Source organism: Cololabis saira, chromosome 23 (genome assembly GCF_033807715.1).
Source record: "Cololabis saira isolate AMF1-May2022 chromosome 23, fColSai1.1, whole genome shotgun sequence".
NCBI lineage: Eukaryota > Metazoa > Chordata > Actinopteri > Beloniformes > Belonidae > Cololabis > Cololabis saira.
The window spans coordinates 22492671-22509923 of NC_084609.1; the positions used below are offsets into that span (position 1 = coordinate 22492671).

Here is a 17253-nt window from a genome sequence, read left to right on the forward strand (position 1 = left end):
TTAGTGTTATTAAAACTGTTTTTTGAGTTGTTGCATGAATTATATGACTGTAGTTATGCAAAATATGAATACTAGTATTATATTGAGATTCAACAGCAAGTATTCCTTTATACCTTTAAACATATTTAAAAGGCAAAAACATGGCACCAGTTATTCTCGTGTCCAACAAAACATTACTTTTTTGGGGATAAACAAAAAAATAACCAAAAGAACCAAAAAAAAATACATAAATAAATAAAAGAAAATAAAAAAAAATAAATCGATTTTTAGGAATTAATATGAGAATCGATTTAGAATTGGGAAATTGATTTTTTTTCAACACAGGCCTATACAAAACATTTATTCCCCGCACAGTGATGACGTTCAATTCAAATCTGTCCGCGTACGGCCGCTCACCTGTGCAGTTGGGAACGCCGTATTGTGAAGCATGGATGATGTGGGGCTTCTAGGGTTGGGATGGTTGTACCTTCTCCCTTGCTGCGCCAAACCCAGGAGGCCTTGGGAGGGCGATGAGCCCTCATGGATGGGCTTGGTTGGGGGCGGTGGGCCTGGAGGTCCCGGGAGTCTGACGCTCTGGTACCAGGACCAGTGGTTCGGAGGGGGCTGCCTGTGAGGCTGATTGGCAAGCTTGTCAACCTTGGTCAGAGGAACATAACATGCAAAATTCATATAATAAACCTAAGCCTATTAAAAGGCAAGAGAAAAGGTGGAGGTGTTTAAGCTACGGTTGAAGTTTTTGCCAGGACACTAAAACTACTGCTACTGCTTAAACTACCTGCATCTGGAGCTGAGCCAGCGTGCTCTGCCGCTGCTGCGCCGACATGGACACACCACCTGGGGGAGCTTCTGCTCTGGGACCCGTCTGCTGCTGGTTGGTCATAGGGGGCCGGCCCGGGCACCTTTCCACCACCAAAGAACCTGCAAGGGAAAAAAAAGTGAAAGAGAGAAAAAAAAGATGGATTCACCCTGTAAATTTGAATAAAATTGAACCCCGTGTCGTCTCTAGTGGCTGCTTGAATGGGTCCCCTCTTCTCTAATTTTGTGTGCACCAACGTAAATATATGACTGGGAAGTTGGGAACCATTTACAAAATAAATTTTGCAGCAGTGGAACAGATCTCTTAAAAATCCAGAAAAAACACAATTTATGTCCATGCTAATGTAAACATTTCTGTTGCCATGCAGGCTTGCAAAAGAAAAAATGGTGGCAGCAGAATCTGTTGATTGATCAATGACATCATTTATTATGTAAACGTAGCACAAAATGTAAGAATTTGTATTTGGTAAACTATTTTTTTGTTGTAACCGTGCTTCTTGGCAATACATCTTGTTCTGTTGGAAAGCCTGTTTATTTCCCTTTTAAATGGTGCCATTATTAAGGAACATGTGGAGCTGAGAGCAGCAGAGCTGAGTATGTGGGTTGCAACCCATGAAAAATTGGCCAAATCTTCACTTCCAATCCCAGAGGCCTTGTGAGGAGTTAGACCATCATCTCCCTCACTGAAAAAACGACGCTCGTCATCATTGGAGGCAATCTCAATTCAGAGATATATGGAGATAAGATTCTGCAACCAGTGGCAATTCTTTATCTCCAAAGTCTGGGACTGAACTCTCTATCCTCCAAGATGACGGCGCTGGTCCCCACAGAGCAGGATTCATAAGAGACTACCTTCAGAATTTGGGAGTGAAGCGGATGAAATGGTCTGCCAGCAGTCCTGGCCTCAACCCCATTGAACACTTGTGTGATCAGCTTGGGCTTGCTGTTCGTGTCAGAATGTCCAACACAACCACGTTGGCTGACTTTCTGGTTAAAGAATGGGATGCCGGCGGAGCGGAATGAGGAGGATGTAGGACGTGTTCCACGAGGCTCCGCTGGAATGTGACTTTTTTCACACTTTTATATTACACTTTTCAATTCTTTTTGCCGGCATTTAGTCTGAACATTAAAGCTTTTCACTACCTGTAAACTTTTTAACTCGCGGGCGCTCTATGATGGCGAACCGAGGGAGAGGCGACAGCACTAAATCAAGCCGCGGCCGGCCCCGGCTATCACCTGAAGCAGAAGCCCCGGATCAGCCAGACGCCAATGCCGCCTTGCTGCTTAATATGAGGGAGATGATGGACGAAATGCGCTCGGACATCCTCAGTAAGTTTGAAACCACCATCTCAACAGCAGTTAAAAGAGAGATCGTGGCGGCTTTGGAGCCCTTTGAGAGCAAGCTTGGTTCATATGGCCAATCCATCGCGGATCTGGAGCGCTCGGCCAGCGCCCACGACTCGGAGCTCTCCGACCTCCGAGTTAATGTTAGCAGGCTGGCTGCTACTGTCGACTCTCTGTCAAAGAAATGTGAGGACCTGGAGGGTCGCTCCAGATGGAACAATGTTCGCATAGTGGGCCTACCTGAGGGTAAAGAGGGTCCTCGTCCCACCGAGTTCACTGCCAGTTTCCTACAGGACTTACTCAGCCTTGACGCCAAGCCCGTGCTGGACCGGGCCCATCGCACTCTACGCGCCAAGCCCAGGGACGGAGAGCCCCCTCGTCCACTCCTGGTCCGGGTAAATCTTTTTCAAGTCCGTAATCAAATCCTACGTCGAGCCGGAGAAGCTTCCCCACTTTCCTACGAGGGCAGGAGGATCTCGATCTACCCCGACTTCACCCCGGCGGTGGCTAAGAAGCGGGCCGCCTTTGCCATGGTAAAGAAGGCGCTCCATTCCTGCCCGAACGTCAGGTTCGGCCTGCTTTACCCGGCAACACTGCGCATCACTCTGCCCGGGGGGCAGACTCACAGGTTTGAGGATCCGACACTGGCTTTGAACTTTATTGAGAAGAGCATTAAAAAGGGAGTTAACCCTGACACTATTTAGCAGCTTGCTATTTGACTGCCTTTTTTTTTTTTTATGCCTTTTTTGCCTTCTTCTATTTAATTTTTTTTTGCCCTTTTTTTTTTTTTTTTTTTTTAATTTTTAATTTTTAATTTTTTTTTTTTTTTTGCCAGCCTCGAGGGATTTTTGCTAATGACCCTTCTGGATGCCTTGTTTTCTTCGAGTGAGCTACAATTCTGATGTGACACTGATTTCGTTTTCTTGTTTAAAGTAACTCTTTTCATCCTTGACTTTTTTCCAACATGGCCCATGATGACTTTGATGCTGGAGTACCTCAAGCAAAGTACTGTAACTCCATAGGTGCCTTATTGTTATAAAACAATTGATTTGTGAGGTTCTGCAATTTTTTTTTATTTTTTATTTTTTAAATATTTTTTTTATTTATTTATTTATATATATATTTTTTTTTTATTTTAATTTTTAATTTTTTTTTTTTTAATTTCTCCTTTTCCTTCTGGCATATTATTGTTCAGTATGATTGTTTTAGGTAGTGATTTATTGGTCAGCTTTAGCCATCCGGCTTAGGTACATGCACATTTATTATAGTGTAATTTTATTTACTTTAACTCCATGTCACAATTCCTACGCCTAAGTAGTTGCTGTTCATTAGTTGTTCAGCATAGGCTCTCTTTAGAGCTTTGAGAGGTGTGACGGGTTGTTTGTTAGGAGGGTTTATTGCGCGCATCCCATTTGGGGGGATGCTTCTGCTAAAGTTCATGTGGGTGGTTGGGCGGGTGGGAGGGGAAGGGTGTGCGTGTGTTTTTATGCGTTTGTTTTTGTATTTTCTTTTTTTTTGTTGTTTTTTCTTTTTGGTTTACATCAGTCAAGTTTTTCACTTCCAGTTTTGCTTCAGATCATCATCCTTACGTAATACTCCTGCTGCCTAGCTATGACCCCATCCAGTGTAACATCATCCAGCGGGTGTGACATTAGACTCACTAGTTTTAACTGCAAAGGACTCAATAACCCGATAAAACGAAGTAAGATACTGCACCATCTTTACCATCTTGGCGCTCATGTTATTTTTTTGCAGGAGACCCATCTCAGGGTCTCGGACCACTCTAAATTGAGGAGGGGATGGGTGGGTCAGACTTATCATTCCTCATTTCAAGGCAAATCTCGGGGTGCAGCTATCTTGCTACATAAATCTGTTCCCTTTGTGCACTCAAGTACTATTTCTGACCCTAACGGTAGGTTTGTTATAGTTGCTGGCCAGATTAATAACACCCAGGTGGTCTTAGCTAATATTTATGCTCCCAATTATGACGATGATGCTTTTTTTAAACGATTGTTTCTAACTCTCCCTGATTTATCGTCACACCACTTAATATTAGGTGGAGATTTTAATTGCTGGCTTGACCCTCATCTGGATCGTTCCTCCCCCAGAGCTTGCGCTCTATCGAAGTCGGCTAAGGTAATCCGGTCCTTTCTGGAAGAATTTGCTATCACTGACGTCTGGCGCTTTCTTAACCCTTCTAAGAGGGAATATTCTTTTTTTTCTCATGTTCATCACACTTTCACCCGCATTGATTATTTTTTGGTTGATAATAGACTGCTTTCACTGGTATCCTCTTGTAAATATGATGCCATCGTTATTTCTGATCATGCCCCTATCTCGATGGATGTATGCTTTAAGAACTTAAATTCCACGCGTGCGCCATGGCGTCTTAATACACGACTACTTTTAAATGATCATTTTGTTAACTTTGTCTCACAACAAATTGATTTCTTTGTGAGCGTAAATAAAACGCCCGATGTGTCTGCGTCTCTACTATGGGAGGCTTTAAAGGCATACATTAGGGGGGAAATCATTTCCTACACAGGATATGAGAAAAAACTTAGAAGGAGGAAATTAACTGAGTTGACACAACGTATATCTGAACTTGACAGGTTGTACGCTACTTACAGAACCCCTGAGTTATATAAAGAGCGCCTCTGTCTACAGGCAGAATTCGACGCTCTGACAACGCAACGTACCACTGAACTTCTCCTACGGACAAGGTCACAGTTCTATGAACATGGGGATAAGGCCAGCAAATTGTTAGCACACCAATTACGTCAGGAATCTGCATCTCATCTTATCCCACAAATTAATTCAAACTCGCGTATCACCACTGAACCCATGGAAATTAATAATGTGTTTAAGGAATTTTACATGTCTCTCTATTCATCTGATCAAGATGTTACTCCTGATTTTGACAATTTTTTTGAAAATTTGGACATTCCCTCCCTCGATCAATCAGTCGCGCAAGAGTTAGAGAGGCCAATAACTATTGCTGAACTTAATACGGCTGCATTATCTCTGCAAAATGGGAAAAGTCCTGGGCCAGATGGCTTTCCCTCTGAGTTTTTCAAAAAGTTTTGGCATAAGCTGGCACCTTTATTATTGGATATGTTCAATGAATCATTTGAATCGGGCCGCCTTCCTCAAACTCTAAGTCAGGCATCTATTTCCCTTCTCCTAAAAAAAGGCAAGGACCCGCTAGCCTGCACCTCTTATCGCCCGATCAGTTTATTGAATGTTGACTTTAAATTGTTATCCAAACTACTAGCACTACGCTTGGAGTCCTTCCTCCCTTCAATCATTTCCTTGGATCAAACGGGGTTCATCCGAAACAGGCACTCTTTTTCTAATCTTAGACGTTTGTTCAATGTACTTTACAATGTCTCTTCTCCTGACACCCACGAAGCCATAATATCGTTGGATGCCGAAAAGGCATTTGATAGGGTGGAGTGGCACTACCTCTTTTATGCTTTGGAGAAATTTGGCTTTAAGAATAATTTTATTTCATGGATTAAGTTGCTTTATTCAGCCCCTCAAGCCTCAGTCAGGACGAATAATATCCAATCAGAATATTTCCGCATATATCGCTCTACTAGACAGGGCTGCCCTTTGAGCCCCCTATTATTCGCGATCGCCATTGAACCTCTCGCTATAGCCCTTCGGTCTAACCCCCTTATTACAGGTATATCTAGAAATGATACTCAACTGAGAGTTTCTCTTTATGCAGATGACCTCCTTTTATATGTTTCTAACCTGCCTGTCTCCGTTCCTGCTGCCCTTGCCACCCTTCACTCATTTGGACAAATATCTGGATACAAATTGAATTTAAACAAAAGTGAGATATTTCCCATCAACCCCGCTGCTAAAATATATCCCCTGAAAAATTTCCCTTTTAAAGTGGCCCATGATAGTTTTGTGTATCTTGGGGTTCATGTCACACACAAATTTGAAGACCTCTACAAGGCTAACTTCGCCCCCCTATTGACCAGAGTCCAGAAAGATTTTGAACGATGGTCTCTGCTTAATCTGTCTTTGATTGCGCGTGTCAACTCTGTTAAAATGAATATACTCCCAAGGTTTTCCTACCTGTTTCAGTGCATACCACTCTTCCTTCCTCAGTCTTTTTTCCGTAAACTAGATAGCTTGATTTCAGAATTCCTTTGGAATAAGAAAGTCCCTAGGTTGCGCAAACAATATTTGCAAAGGCCGAAGCCACTCGGAGGGCTGGCCCTGCCTAATCTAAGGTTCTACTATTGGGCCACCAATATTAGGATTCTTAAGTACTGGCTTCAATATGAGGCTTTTGATCCTCCCCCAGCATGGCTGCTTATGGAGGCAAATTCAGCCAATCCGGTCTCCCTGAAAGCCTTAGTGCACTCCCCTATCCAATCTTCCTCTTTCCCCTACACCAAAAATGTGATAGTTAAGACCTCACTGAGGATCTGGGTCCAGTTTAGGCGCTACTTTGGCCTACAGACTCCCTCTGTTTATGCACCACTAGCAGCTAACCATGCTTTTCCTCCTTCCCTCATGGACAATGTTTTCTTAAAGTGGGCGCATTTTGGTATTCATAACTTTAAAAACTTGTATATTGATAATGTCTTTGCTTCTTTTCAGCAACTTACAGATCATTTCTCACTTCCTAAGCATCATTTCTTCAGATATTTACAAGTCCGCAGCTTTGTTCATGACTCATTTCCTAGCTTTCCTAATTTACCCTCTGACTCAGCTTTGGATAGTTTCCTGACACCAATCCCAACTCTTAAAGGTTCTATATCATATATCTATAACCAAATTAGTCTTTTACAGTCGGAGCCCCATGGCTTAATAAAGTCACTTTGGGAGGAGGATCTGGGGGTCACATTATCAGAGGAAGTCTGGACAGAGATCTTGAGACGGGTACATAAATCTTCTATTTGTGCAAGACACAGTCTTATTCAGTGCAAAATTGTACACCGTACCTACTACACTAAGGCTCGACTGGCTAAGATTTATGATAATGTAACTCCGTCTTGTGATAGGTGTCAGCAGTCTCCTGGGAACCTAATACACATGTTCTGGAACTGTCCTTCCCTATATAATTATTGGACTAACATCTTTAATACCCTGTCAGAGGTAGTTGGGGAAAAATTAGAGCCAGATGCTCTGAGTGCAATGTTTGGGGTTGCTCCCACTTCCCTCACTAAGTCTAAAAAGGATGTACTGGCTTTTGCTACCCTGCTAGCTAGAAGATTAATTGTACTCAATTGGAAATCAGCAATACCGCCCTGTCATACCCGCTGGATTAGAGATACCCTTTATTTTCTTAAATTAGAGAAAATTAGACTGTCCTTAACTGGCTGCTCTGGTAAATTTGAGAAATTATGGGGCCCATTCCTTCGATTCGTTAAGAAGACGGATCTCCCACTCACCCCTGACTGATGTGACTGAAGCAGTTTAGTGAGTCCTGCAGATATGTTATTTCTGTTGGGATGAGGGTTGTATGCAGCTTTAACTTGGGATGTCTGTTGCTATCTCTATTGCAATTCACTATTACCTGACTGATGTGCCTGTGCCTTTTTTTTTTTTTTTTTATTTAATTAATAATTCTCATTACAATTTTTTTTTAAATATATATATTTTTTAATTATATATATATTTTTTATTTCTTTATTTTTTTTTTGCAATTGTCCATTTCTGTCTTAGTTTTATTTATTTTAGTTATTTGTTTTCTTTTATTGTGGTCCTAGTTTTATATAGGTTGTTCGGGTATGCTGCAATACGTAAGTGACCACTGTATTTTTCTGTTGTTTTTTCCTAAAAGAAAAATGTGTGCTTAATTTGCAAAATGTTTTGATATAATTGTTTACATCTGCAAAACCCAATAAAAAAAAGTTTAAAAAAAAAAAAAAAAAAAAAAAAAAAAAAAAAAAAAAAGAATGGGATGCCGTCCCACAGCAGTGTGACCATCATGAGGAGGACGTGCCAGGCTGTTGTGGCTGTGTCTGGCTCTTCCACATGCAACTGAGGCTCCCAGTCAATATGTGTTTCTTCTTCAAACTTCAATCCACCAAACAAGATTCAAAAGTTGTCTGGCATTGGAAGAGAAGATTTGACTCATTTTTTAATGGGTACAAGACTCATAGTCCCCTCTGCTGCTCGTCTCACAAATGCATGTTCCTTACAAATGTGGCACCATTTAAAAGGGAAATAAACAGGCTTTGCAACTGTATGAGATGTATTGCCAAGAGGCATTGTTACAACAAATGTCCTTACTTTTTGTTCTATGCTTATGTGTATTTACACTCACATGTGTGAGGATATTTTAAACATCTTAAAACTTGAATGAGAAAAGCCTAATTTACATGTGTTGTCATATGGACACATCAGCTGGGGCTAATAACTTTTCGTAAATCTGCTGCTTGCACAAAGTCTGTAAGTCTGTAAGTTCACTTAAATGACAACAAAAATACTAAAGACAGTTACTAGGCCAGATGAGATTATTACAATAATCTCATCTGGCCTAAATGATTAAACAGGTTTAGATGGTCACACTTTAAATGGCAAATACATAAAACATTTTGTTTGCTTGATGTAAAAGTACACTGACAAGTGCAAAGGAGATAAAAGTGTGATCTGATGTCACTTATGTCTTAATGGGAAATCCTAGTAGGGATACATCCACTTCCATCGTGTAAAACAAACAAAAAAAAAACTGATTGGAAACTAAATACAGTGCAAAAAAAAAAAACTCATGAAAATAGACTTTTGGGGGCAGAAGTTCTTACCGAGGTCTACGTTTGTGGCCCAGAAACCAGAGCGACACTGGAAGCGGACAGAGCTCTGGGGAACGATGGAGGGGTTACAGCTCGCTCTCATCAGGTAATGGATCTGGTAAAGGATCTGGGAGACGCAGTGACACGTTAGTCACCAGCAGCTTCACACAGTCGACTTATTCAGGTGTTGCGGTTGCCTACCAGTCTCTTGCAGTACAGGAGAGCTGTTCCACTCTGGCTGGCTGTGGCCCATTTAGTGAAGCTGATGACGTGGTCCAGATGCCTGGTCAGGGAGCCCACGTCATCCTGCTGCTTTTTTAAGCCCAGCTCGTGGTCCTTGGTCAAAGCCTGGCAATAAATGTGTGCAACAAATGTCAAGACAAGAATCCTATGTGTCAGAAGTTGGAAAGCTTTTCAATCTGCAGATTAAAGGGCTGCTGAGTCCCTTCCTTTACTCCCTCTGCACCCGTGACTGCAGACCTATATATGGATCCAAATCCATCATAAGGTTTGCAGACGACACCATGGTGATTGGACTCATCAGAGACAATGATGAGTCTAACTACAGGGCAGAGGTGGAGCTCTAAGCTACATAGTGGGCCGAAAACAACCTGGGGCCGGATTCACAAAACGTTCTTAAGAAAAAAAATCTTCTTAAGTGTCATTTTTTTCTTAAGTTCAGTCTTAAGAAGAAAAAAGAGAAGAAGTCATATTCTCCAAAAAAGTTCCAAGTATTTTCTCAACTTTCTTCTTAAGAAAAAACTTAAGAATAAATGATATTCTTGAAATAAAAGTTCTCAAATTTGTTCTTGACTTTTTTCTTAACTTTAAGACAACCTTGACCTGTCTTAAATTTCTTCTGTGAAAAGGTAAGCCTCTAATATCACCTTTTTCAACACATTTTTGACAAGTTTTGACTAGTAGGTCATAGTTTGAGGATATACTTTGTGTAATTAATTACACAAAGAGCCTGTTAACTGTTTGTTAGCATGTTTTTTTCGCACATTAATCTCATCCAACATAACCTCAAGCTCCTGCCTTGAAAAGTTCCTGCATCTCTTTTTCTCCTTCTCCATATTTAGTGAGTGACTGACGCAAACTACCTGTATAAATGTTTTTTGTTGGCGCCTGCAATGCAATGACATATTTTAAGAAGTTCTTAAGTAGGAAAAATAAGAAATTCGTAAGGAATGACAGTTCTTAAGAAAATATTTAGGAATTGCACTTAAGAACTTTCTTATGAACTTCTTAATTTTAGATCTTAAGACATTTCTTAAGATCGTTCTTAAGAACATATTGGTGAATCTGGGCCCTGCTCTTTAACACCAGCAAAACCAAGGAGCTCGTAGTGGACTTCAGGAAGCAGAGGGGAGAGACACCTCATCCCATCCACGTCAATGCCTGTTGAACGGGTCTCCAATTTCTACCATTGTGCGACTGCATCAGTCTGGTATGGGAACTGCTCTGTAGCAGAACGCATTACAGGGACTACACTCCACTACACTGAGGATGTCCAGAAGAAGCGATGTCTACTCGAGGACTCCTCTCACCCCGGCCACAGTCTGTTCCAGCTTCTCCCCTCTGGAAGGCGGAACAGGAGCCTCCAGTCCAAAACCAGCAGGTCCAGGAACAGCTGCTTTCCCTCAGCTGTCACCCTGCTGAACTCAGTCCCTCGCTGGACCTCTTGCCCCCTCAACCCGCACCACCACACTACTTCTTCCTCATGGATAACTCCATTTACAAGAGCCGTGTTTATTTATTTATCACTAATATCGCTCCTCCTACAAAGCATTGCTGGTATTTATACTGTTACAGTGCTCATCCTACTCGTATGATTTTGCACTCTGCATACCTGATCATTGTACATCTGCAGAAATCTGTATATATACACTTGTATAAACATATACATTTAGTATTTCTGTATATATTTTTCATAATATAACTATAGTGTACAGTGACAGTGTAGTATGGATATAGTAATCCATACTACATCTTATATTGCTCACTTGTAAATTAACATAGTACACATAGCAAACTTATCTCAGCTCTTGATATCACATATATATACAGTTTATTTTGTACATACTGCACTTGCTGCTTTTTGGACTTCTGATTACCAAACTGCATTTCATTACCACGTTTTTGACATGTGTAATGACAATTAAGTTGAACCGTGTATACATATACAAATATATATATCATACCTCGAGCTGGTTCAGCAGAATCTTCCCCTTCCTGTTGATCTCCATGATCAAGTTACAAATAGACTTCTTTATTTCATTCGTTACACCCTTGCGATTTTCTTCAACTTGCTGCAACCTGTAAAAGTAGGAAAGTACGTCAAAAAACGACCTGTCTTATCATTTTTCTGTTGCAAAAACATACAATCTATGTGAAAACTACACAAGGCAGAGGAACTTTACCCGGCATTGATACAGCCAGATACGTCCTCAATGTTCTTTCTTTTCTCTTGCAGTTGCAGTGTCATGGTCTCCAGGTACTGCTTATGGTTTCTGTATGCATCTTCCAAAAACTGGTAACTGGAAATAAAGGCATAAGGAAAAACACAGTCTTATACAAAGCTTGTCAGCCTGACATTTGAATCAAATCTCTGTTTTTCAACGCTGAAGCATCATCGCTGACATATCAAACTGCCTGGCTGCTGGCGCCAACTACCGGTACCTGCAGTGACAGTTTATATAAAAATATTCCTACTTGTGATCCTTGTGCTTGAGGAGCTGACAGTCTCGGCAGGTGAGCCGGTCACACGTCTCACAAAAAAGCTTCAGCGGCTCCTGCTTGTGGACGTCACAAAAGACGGGCCTCTGCGTGGATATGCCCAACGATTCTGATGGAGAAACAGGTTTGGGAGCAGAAAATATATCACAGCTTTTTAAAATGTTAAAGCTGCCAAATAACAGTTAGTCAAGATCCCCAACAGGGAGAAAGCTGCTATTTTGGAGAAGATTAAAGCGATGCGCAGCATTTTCCTGCAGGTCTACAGCCTCACGCCGGTTTCAGGGGTGAAATTATTTCAGATTTACTTTGTAAAACAGTTGCATCTCTGCCTTGCAGGGCACACACTACCTGGAGACATCTCCTCCTTCTGGCGGATGGTGTGGTCTCTGGTGAACTTGACCCTCTGGTGCGCCTCGATACACGTCACGCACAGAAACTCCACACACTCCACACAGTAACCTGTTGCCTCCGTGTTGTCATCACAGCTCATACACACCTTTTGAAGACAAAAGGAAAAAAAACAACTCATTATATTAGCAGGACAATTGTGCTTTTGAAGAAAAGCTGCTCAGGATGTGCAGGTGAGGACCAACTTGGGTGGTTTTCTCCATCGTGCTGCTGGGCACCTCAACGGAGTCCTTCACAAAGAAATTGTCCAGAATGTCCATCTCCCAGCATTCTTGTCTGCAGACCGGGCAGCGAATGGCACCCACTGGAAGAAAGAGAGCAGATGTGTTACTAATGAAAGCCGCTCCAAACCATCTGTAAGAATTCATCACTGAGTAAACACTTGGGGCATCGAGGGATGCTTCTCTAAAACATTATGACAAGCCCCGAAATTATTTATTCAGTTTAATACACAGGCTTTTCACATAAAGACAAACCCCAGCTTCTTTAAGACGAAAGACAATGTATAGAAAGTATAAATCACAGCAAACAACAGAGGAACATTTATTCTGAGAGTTTTATCTTATTCTGTTATTTATTGTTCTCCTGAATTTTTCAAAAACAAGTTAAAGTTAAACAGCAGTATTGGAACATATCAATTGGGAATTATACTCCGACTAAAGTTTTACATTATAACCTTTTTAAATGTATAGGTAAATAGGTTATAAAAATAGCCATTTTTACCATTAGCAAAACGTCTGTAGCTTTAAAAATCACACCGATGAACACAAATCTTTCTCCTAGTATTAAGATCACTGGCTGGATGCCTTTGATACTTTGTGTAAAAACTGATCTGAGCTATTTTTGGGTGATTGTCTTTGATAAATGTGCTCCAATAAAAAGTAACATTGGGGCTTTACATTGTATGTAAATTTAAGTTTTAAAAAAGTAAGTTGGGGCTTTTTCATTGTATCTAAATTTAAGTTGGGTATAAACACATGGAATTTTTCCACCAAGTATTTAAATATTTGATGATAAAAATACATAAAGCTGGGAAACTTTATAGAAATTGGTTGACTAAGACTAAGGCATGTTTACATTTAGAGAAAACACACACACACAGACACATACCGGTACTCGAAAAGAGCACAAAAACACAATTAAACCATGTCTGCAAACCTCTGATCACAGCAGCCTGTTTCCGCATCTCAACTCCACACCAGTCCCCACTTCTATGGCGTGGACCTCTTTATAAAATCTGTGCTACAACTTAACTACCCGTTTCTTAAGTAGGACAAATCAAGTGCAGTGTAATGTAAATCTGTTTGAAATAAAGAGGAGAAAGCTGCATCATTCTTCCCCAAACTAGACATATTTCTTGTATCAGTGACCACCAAGTTGTTTGGTTGTCGTAGATCTTTGCTGGGTTTCATGTCGGATTAGAGATAGACAACAGAAAATATATGGCTGAAAGTGTGACATGTTTAAGTTTCTTTCCCTGCAGTTGGCCTCCCAGATAAGGTTCAACATCGGCTCCTATAGCGTACAAAACACCTCCTTTTTTCAGTATAAATATGACTGTTCAGATTCCTGAACAGTTTTTATCTGTCAGCAAACAGATTACTGAACAAGACCTAGTTCTTGTGAAAGGCTGAACTGAAGATTTTTTTTATATCATATATAGAGGCCCAAGACTATGTATTTGTTTTTCTATCCTCTTATTCCACATACTGTTTTTATGCTTTTATTCATGCACTATGCACTTTGTTTGTATATCTATCTTTTAACTGCAAATGATGATGAGCCTGCACAAACAAGTTTTTTACCCATGTTACTGAGTAATATGATGTGACAATAAAGTTGATTGATTGATTGATTTATTGATTGATTGTGCATTTCTCTCCCTATGTGGTTTGAGAAAAGTGTACCTCCGGTTGGAAAACATTGTGCATGATATAATAAAAAGCTTATTAACATTTGATTCTGTTCTCTGGTTTTCCTATGGTGCACCAGACAAACGAACACGAGGATCTTTCATTAACATATATACAATTTTTTTTTAAAGTGAAAGGTGCAGCAGTATGAGGGTGACATGGTTAATGAAAGGTGCATTGTTACAGCATATGATTGTGGTTATTAATATTATTAATATTATTATTATTATTGCACAGTGGTTGATTACTCTGAGACTCTGAGTGTTGAGAGTTCATCAGAACAACAGCAAGGGGGAAGCTTGGAAAGCTTTAAGGCTCCAATGGCTCTTTTACTGTGATAAAAAGGTGGGATGGGTAAAATAGATGTTTAAAGTTATTCATATTATCAGTATAAGATATACATTTGTAGCGAGAAGGACATTTGTATCAGAATCAGGTTTATTGGCCAAGTATTAACTATAAGAGAAAAAAATCATCTGTTTTTATGTGTTTTTTTAGAGGCATTTGATCGGGTGAATCATGGGAAATTATTTAGAAAATTGGGTGTAGCAGGTGTACCTACTTATATAGGTCAGAATTCTGTCCTATTGGTATGCCCAACAGACCATGCAGGTTAAATGGGACAACTGTATGTCTGCTCCTTTTCATGTCAGTAATGGAGTAAGACAGGGGAGCATCTTATCTCCTATTTTATTTAATTTCTACATGAACTATCTATCAAATAAATTAAACTTATGTAAAACTGGCTGTATGGTTGGCAGTACAGTGATGAACCATCTTATGTACGCAGATGATTGTGTGATTTTTAGACCTAGCTCAGCTGGTCTGCAGCAACTCCTTAATGTGTGTTCTGTGTTTGGGGAACAACAGGATGTAAAGTATAACGAGTCAAAAAGTGTTATTTGGATCTGCAGAACCGTGGAAGATAGACATATGACTTTTCCTGACTTTAAACTGTCAGGTAATGTTCTGTTCTCATATCCGGCCCTTTTTAATCCTCATATTGTACATTTCTGTTTATACATTTTATTTTATTCTATCTCTTATTTTATCTCCATATATTTGTTTGCTTTTATATTTTTATTTTTACTGTATTGCACCAATCACCACAACAAATTCCTTGTGTGTGTTAACAAACTTGGCAATAAACCCCCTTTCTGATTCTGATTCTGAATATCTGTAGTGAAGTGAAATATCTTGGCCACGTGATCACAGTCAGATCAACTGACAGATGACGAGGACATTTATCGTCAGTGTCGTATGTTGTATGTGCAAGCAAATGTATTGTCACGTAAATTTGGTTGTTGTACTGTTGGAGTGAAGTTTACTCTGTTCAAAGCGTATTGTTCACCTCTGTACACTGCACATCTGTGGCTGAACTATAAAAAAGCCAGCCTTCAGAGACTGCAAGTGGCATACAACGATGCTCTGGGGATACTGTTAAAAAGGCCCAGATGGACGAGCGCGAGTGAGATGTTTGTGAACATTATGTACAGTGCCACACGCTACACGTCTCAGTTTTGGGAGCACTGGTATAAGTGTCATTTAAAATTAGTCATTAGACTTTTTGATTTCTGTTTTTTTTTTTTTAAATCTTTTGTATTGTGTGTTTTTGATTGTATTTGTGTATGGACCTTTGAGTCTGGAATAAAGCATATCTATCTATCCATCTATCAACATGCCAGACAAAGAATTTGACTCCGGTTATTTCGCTCACAGTACAGTAAATAGACAAATGACTGCCCTTATTAACATATATACATTTTTTTAAGTGAAAGGTGCATTGTTACAGCATATGATTGTGGTTATTATTCAGATGTGTCAAGTAACGAAGTACAAATACTTCGTTACCTTACTTAAGTAGAAATTTGGGTTATCTATACTTCACTTGAGTAATTATTTTTCAGACGACTTTTTACTATTACTCCTTACATTTTCACACAATTATCTGTACTTTTTACTCCTTACATTTTAAAAACAGCCTCTATTTCATTTCGGCCTTTAAAAAAAAACTATCCAGTTAAATTGCTCCATCCGGATAGAGTGAATTTGGTTGTGGTTGTTTCAGATGTTCTTGTCCAGTTTTGTTCTTACATCCGTTCCCTCAGATTCCTGCAACTAAACTTGGATGTACATTCCAATAAAGGTTAGGATAAATGATAACATGCCTCTGAAGTTTGACTTTTTGCACCATTACAATACTTATAGGCAACTAGTCATCATATCTCCTGCTCTCTGAAACACATGTTAATGCTCAATAGTACACACATATGGTTCTTTAATATATTTGCATTATACTAAGATGCATTAATTTTCAATGGCTTTTTTCCCCCTTACATTACTTTTACTTTTATACTTTAAGTAGTTTTGAAACCAGTACTTTTATACTTTTACTTGAATAAAAAACTTGAGTTGATACTTCAACTTCTACAGGAGTATTTTTAAACTCTACTATCTATACTTCTACCCGAGTAATGAATGTGAATACTTTTGACACCTCTGTTATTATTATTGAGTGAGTGATGAGAGTTGATCTGAGCAGCATCTTGGGGGCAGAACCTGTGTGTGTCTGGAGGTTTCTGTGTACACAGGAGGCTGTTATCTAGATAAAGACAGATCTCCTCCATCCCTCCCAGCTGGTGAGTGTGTCCCCGGGCTGCCCCCTCTCACTTGGCTTGTTTCCGTCCGCTCCCTGCAGCTCCCTCCGCGGCTCCGCGCTCCTGAAGGGCGCGGGCAGACACCTCCTGCAGAAGGAGTGCAGGCAGGGCAGCAGCTTGGGCTCTCTGTTGTGGAAGCTCAGCTTGCACATGGGGCACGTGTCCATGAGCCCGAAGGCTTGCAGCTTCATCCTCTCCTCCTCGGCCGGCAGACTCTCGGCCTCGTTCTCCACGATGATCACCACGTCGTCGGCGGCGTCGCCCCGGCTCCGCCCGCCCTCCTCCATCCTCCAGTCCTCACAACTGTCAACAACTACGGGCTAAAAGCTCCCTTATGACCATTATTCACACGCCTGGGGTATAAACTGTTTTCATTTCCGTTTAGAAGGCTAAATTAGCAGCTAGCCGCCACAGCTGCCCGTCTGACACACACCCCGGGACACGGTTCTCCGTTTGTGACGGTTCCTAGTGAAATGGGTTGCGACACGTGTTAATGCACAGCCACGCGTGTTTTAGAGTTAGACATGCAGATTGTTGTAAAGTTTGAATAATTATCCTCCGATTGTTCTCCTTTTTCCTCTCAAAACACATACCACGGCGCACCCAGAATGCACT

At 40.5% G+C, this 17253-nt stretch overlaps 1 protein-coding gene across 2 annotated transcripts in view; it reads right to left on the minus strand.

Moving 5' to 3' along the window:
- trim24 (tripartite motif containing 24) overlaps positions 1-17253 on the minus strand; it is a 28446-nt gene extending 11193 nt beyond the window's left edge. Inside the window, exons 1-10 of one of the 2 annotated variants that reach the window (XM_061715189.1) lie at positions 16652-17253; positions 12254-12372; positions 12009-12156; positions 11637-11769; positions 11345-11461; positions 11126-11240; positions 9123-9269; positions 8934-9048; positions 776-918; positions 397-615 (exon numbers count right to left, since the gene is read on the minus strand). In XM_061715189.1, coding sequence (XP_061571173.1) covers positions 397-615; positions 776-918; positions 8934-9048; positions 9123-9269; positions 11126-11240; positions 11345-11461; positions 11637-11769; positions 12009-12156; positions 12254-12372; positions 16652-16925 — 1530 coding nt within the window. In that variant the 5' untranslated portion in view covers positions 16926-17253. Of the gene's footprint in view, positions 1-396; positions 637-775; positions 919-8933; positions 9049-9122; positions 9270-11125; positions 11241-11344; positions 11462-11636; positions 11770-12008; positions 12157-12253; positions 12373-16651 lie in introns of both variants that reach the window. The other variant, XM_061715188.1, reaches the window with a different exon arrangement.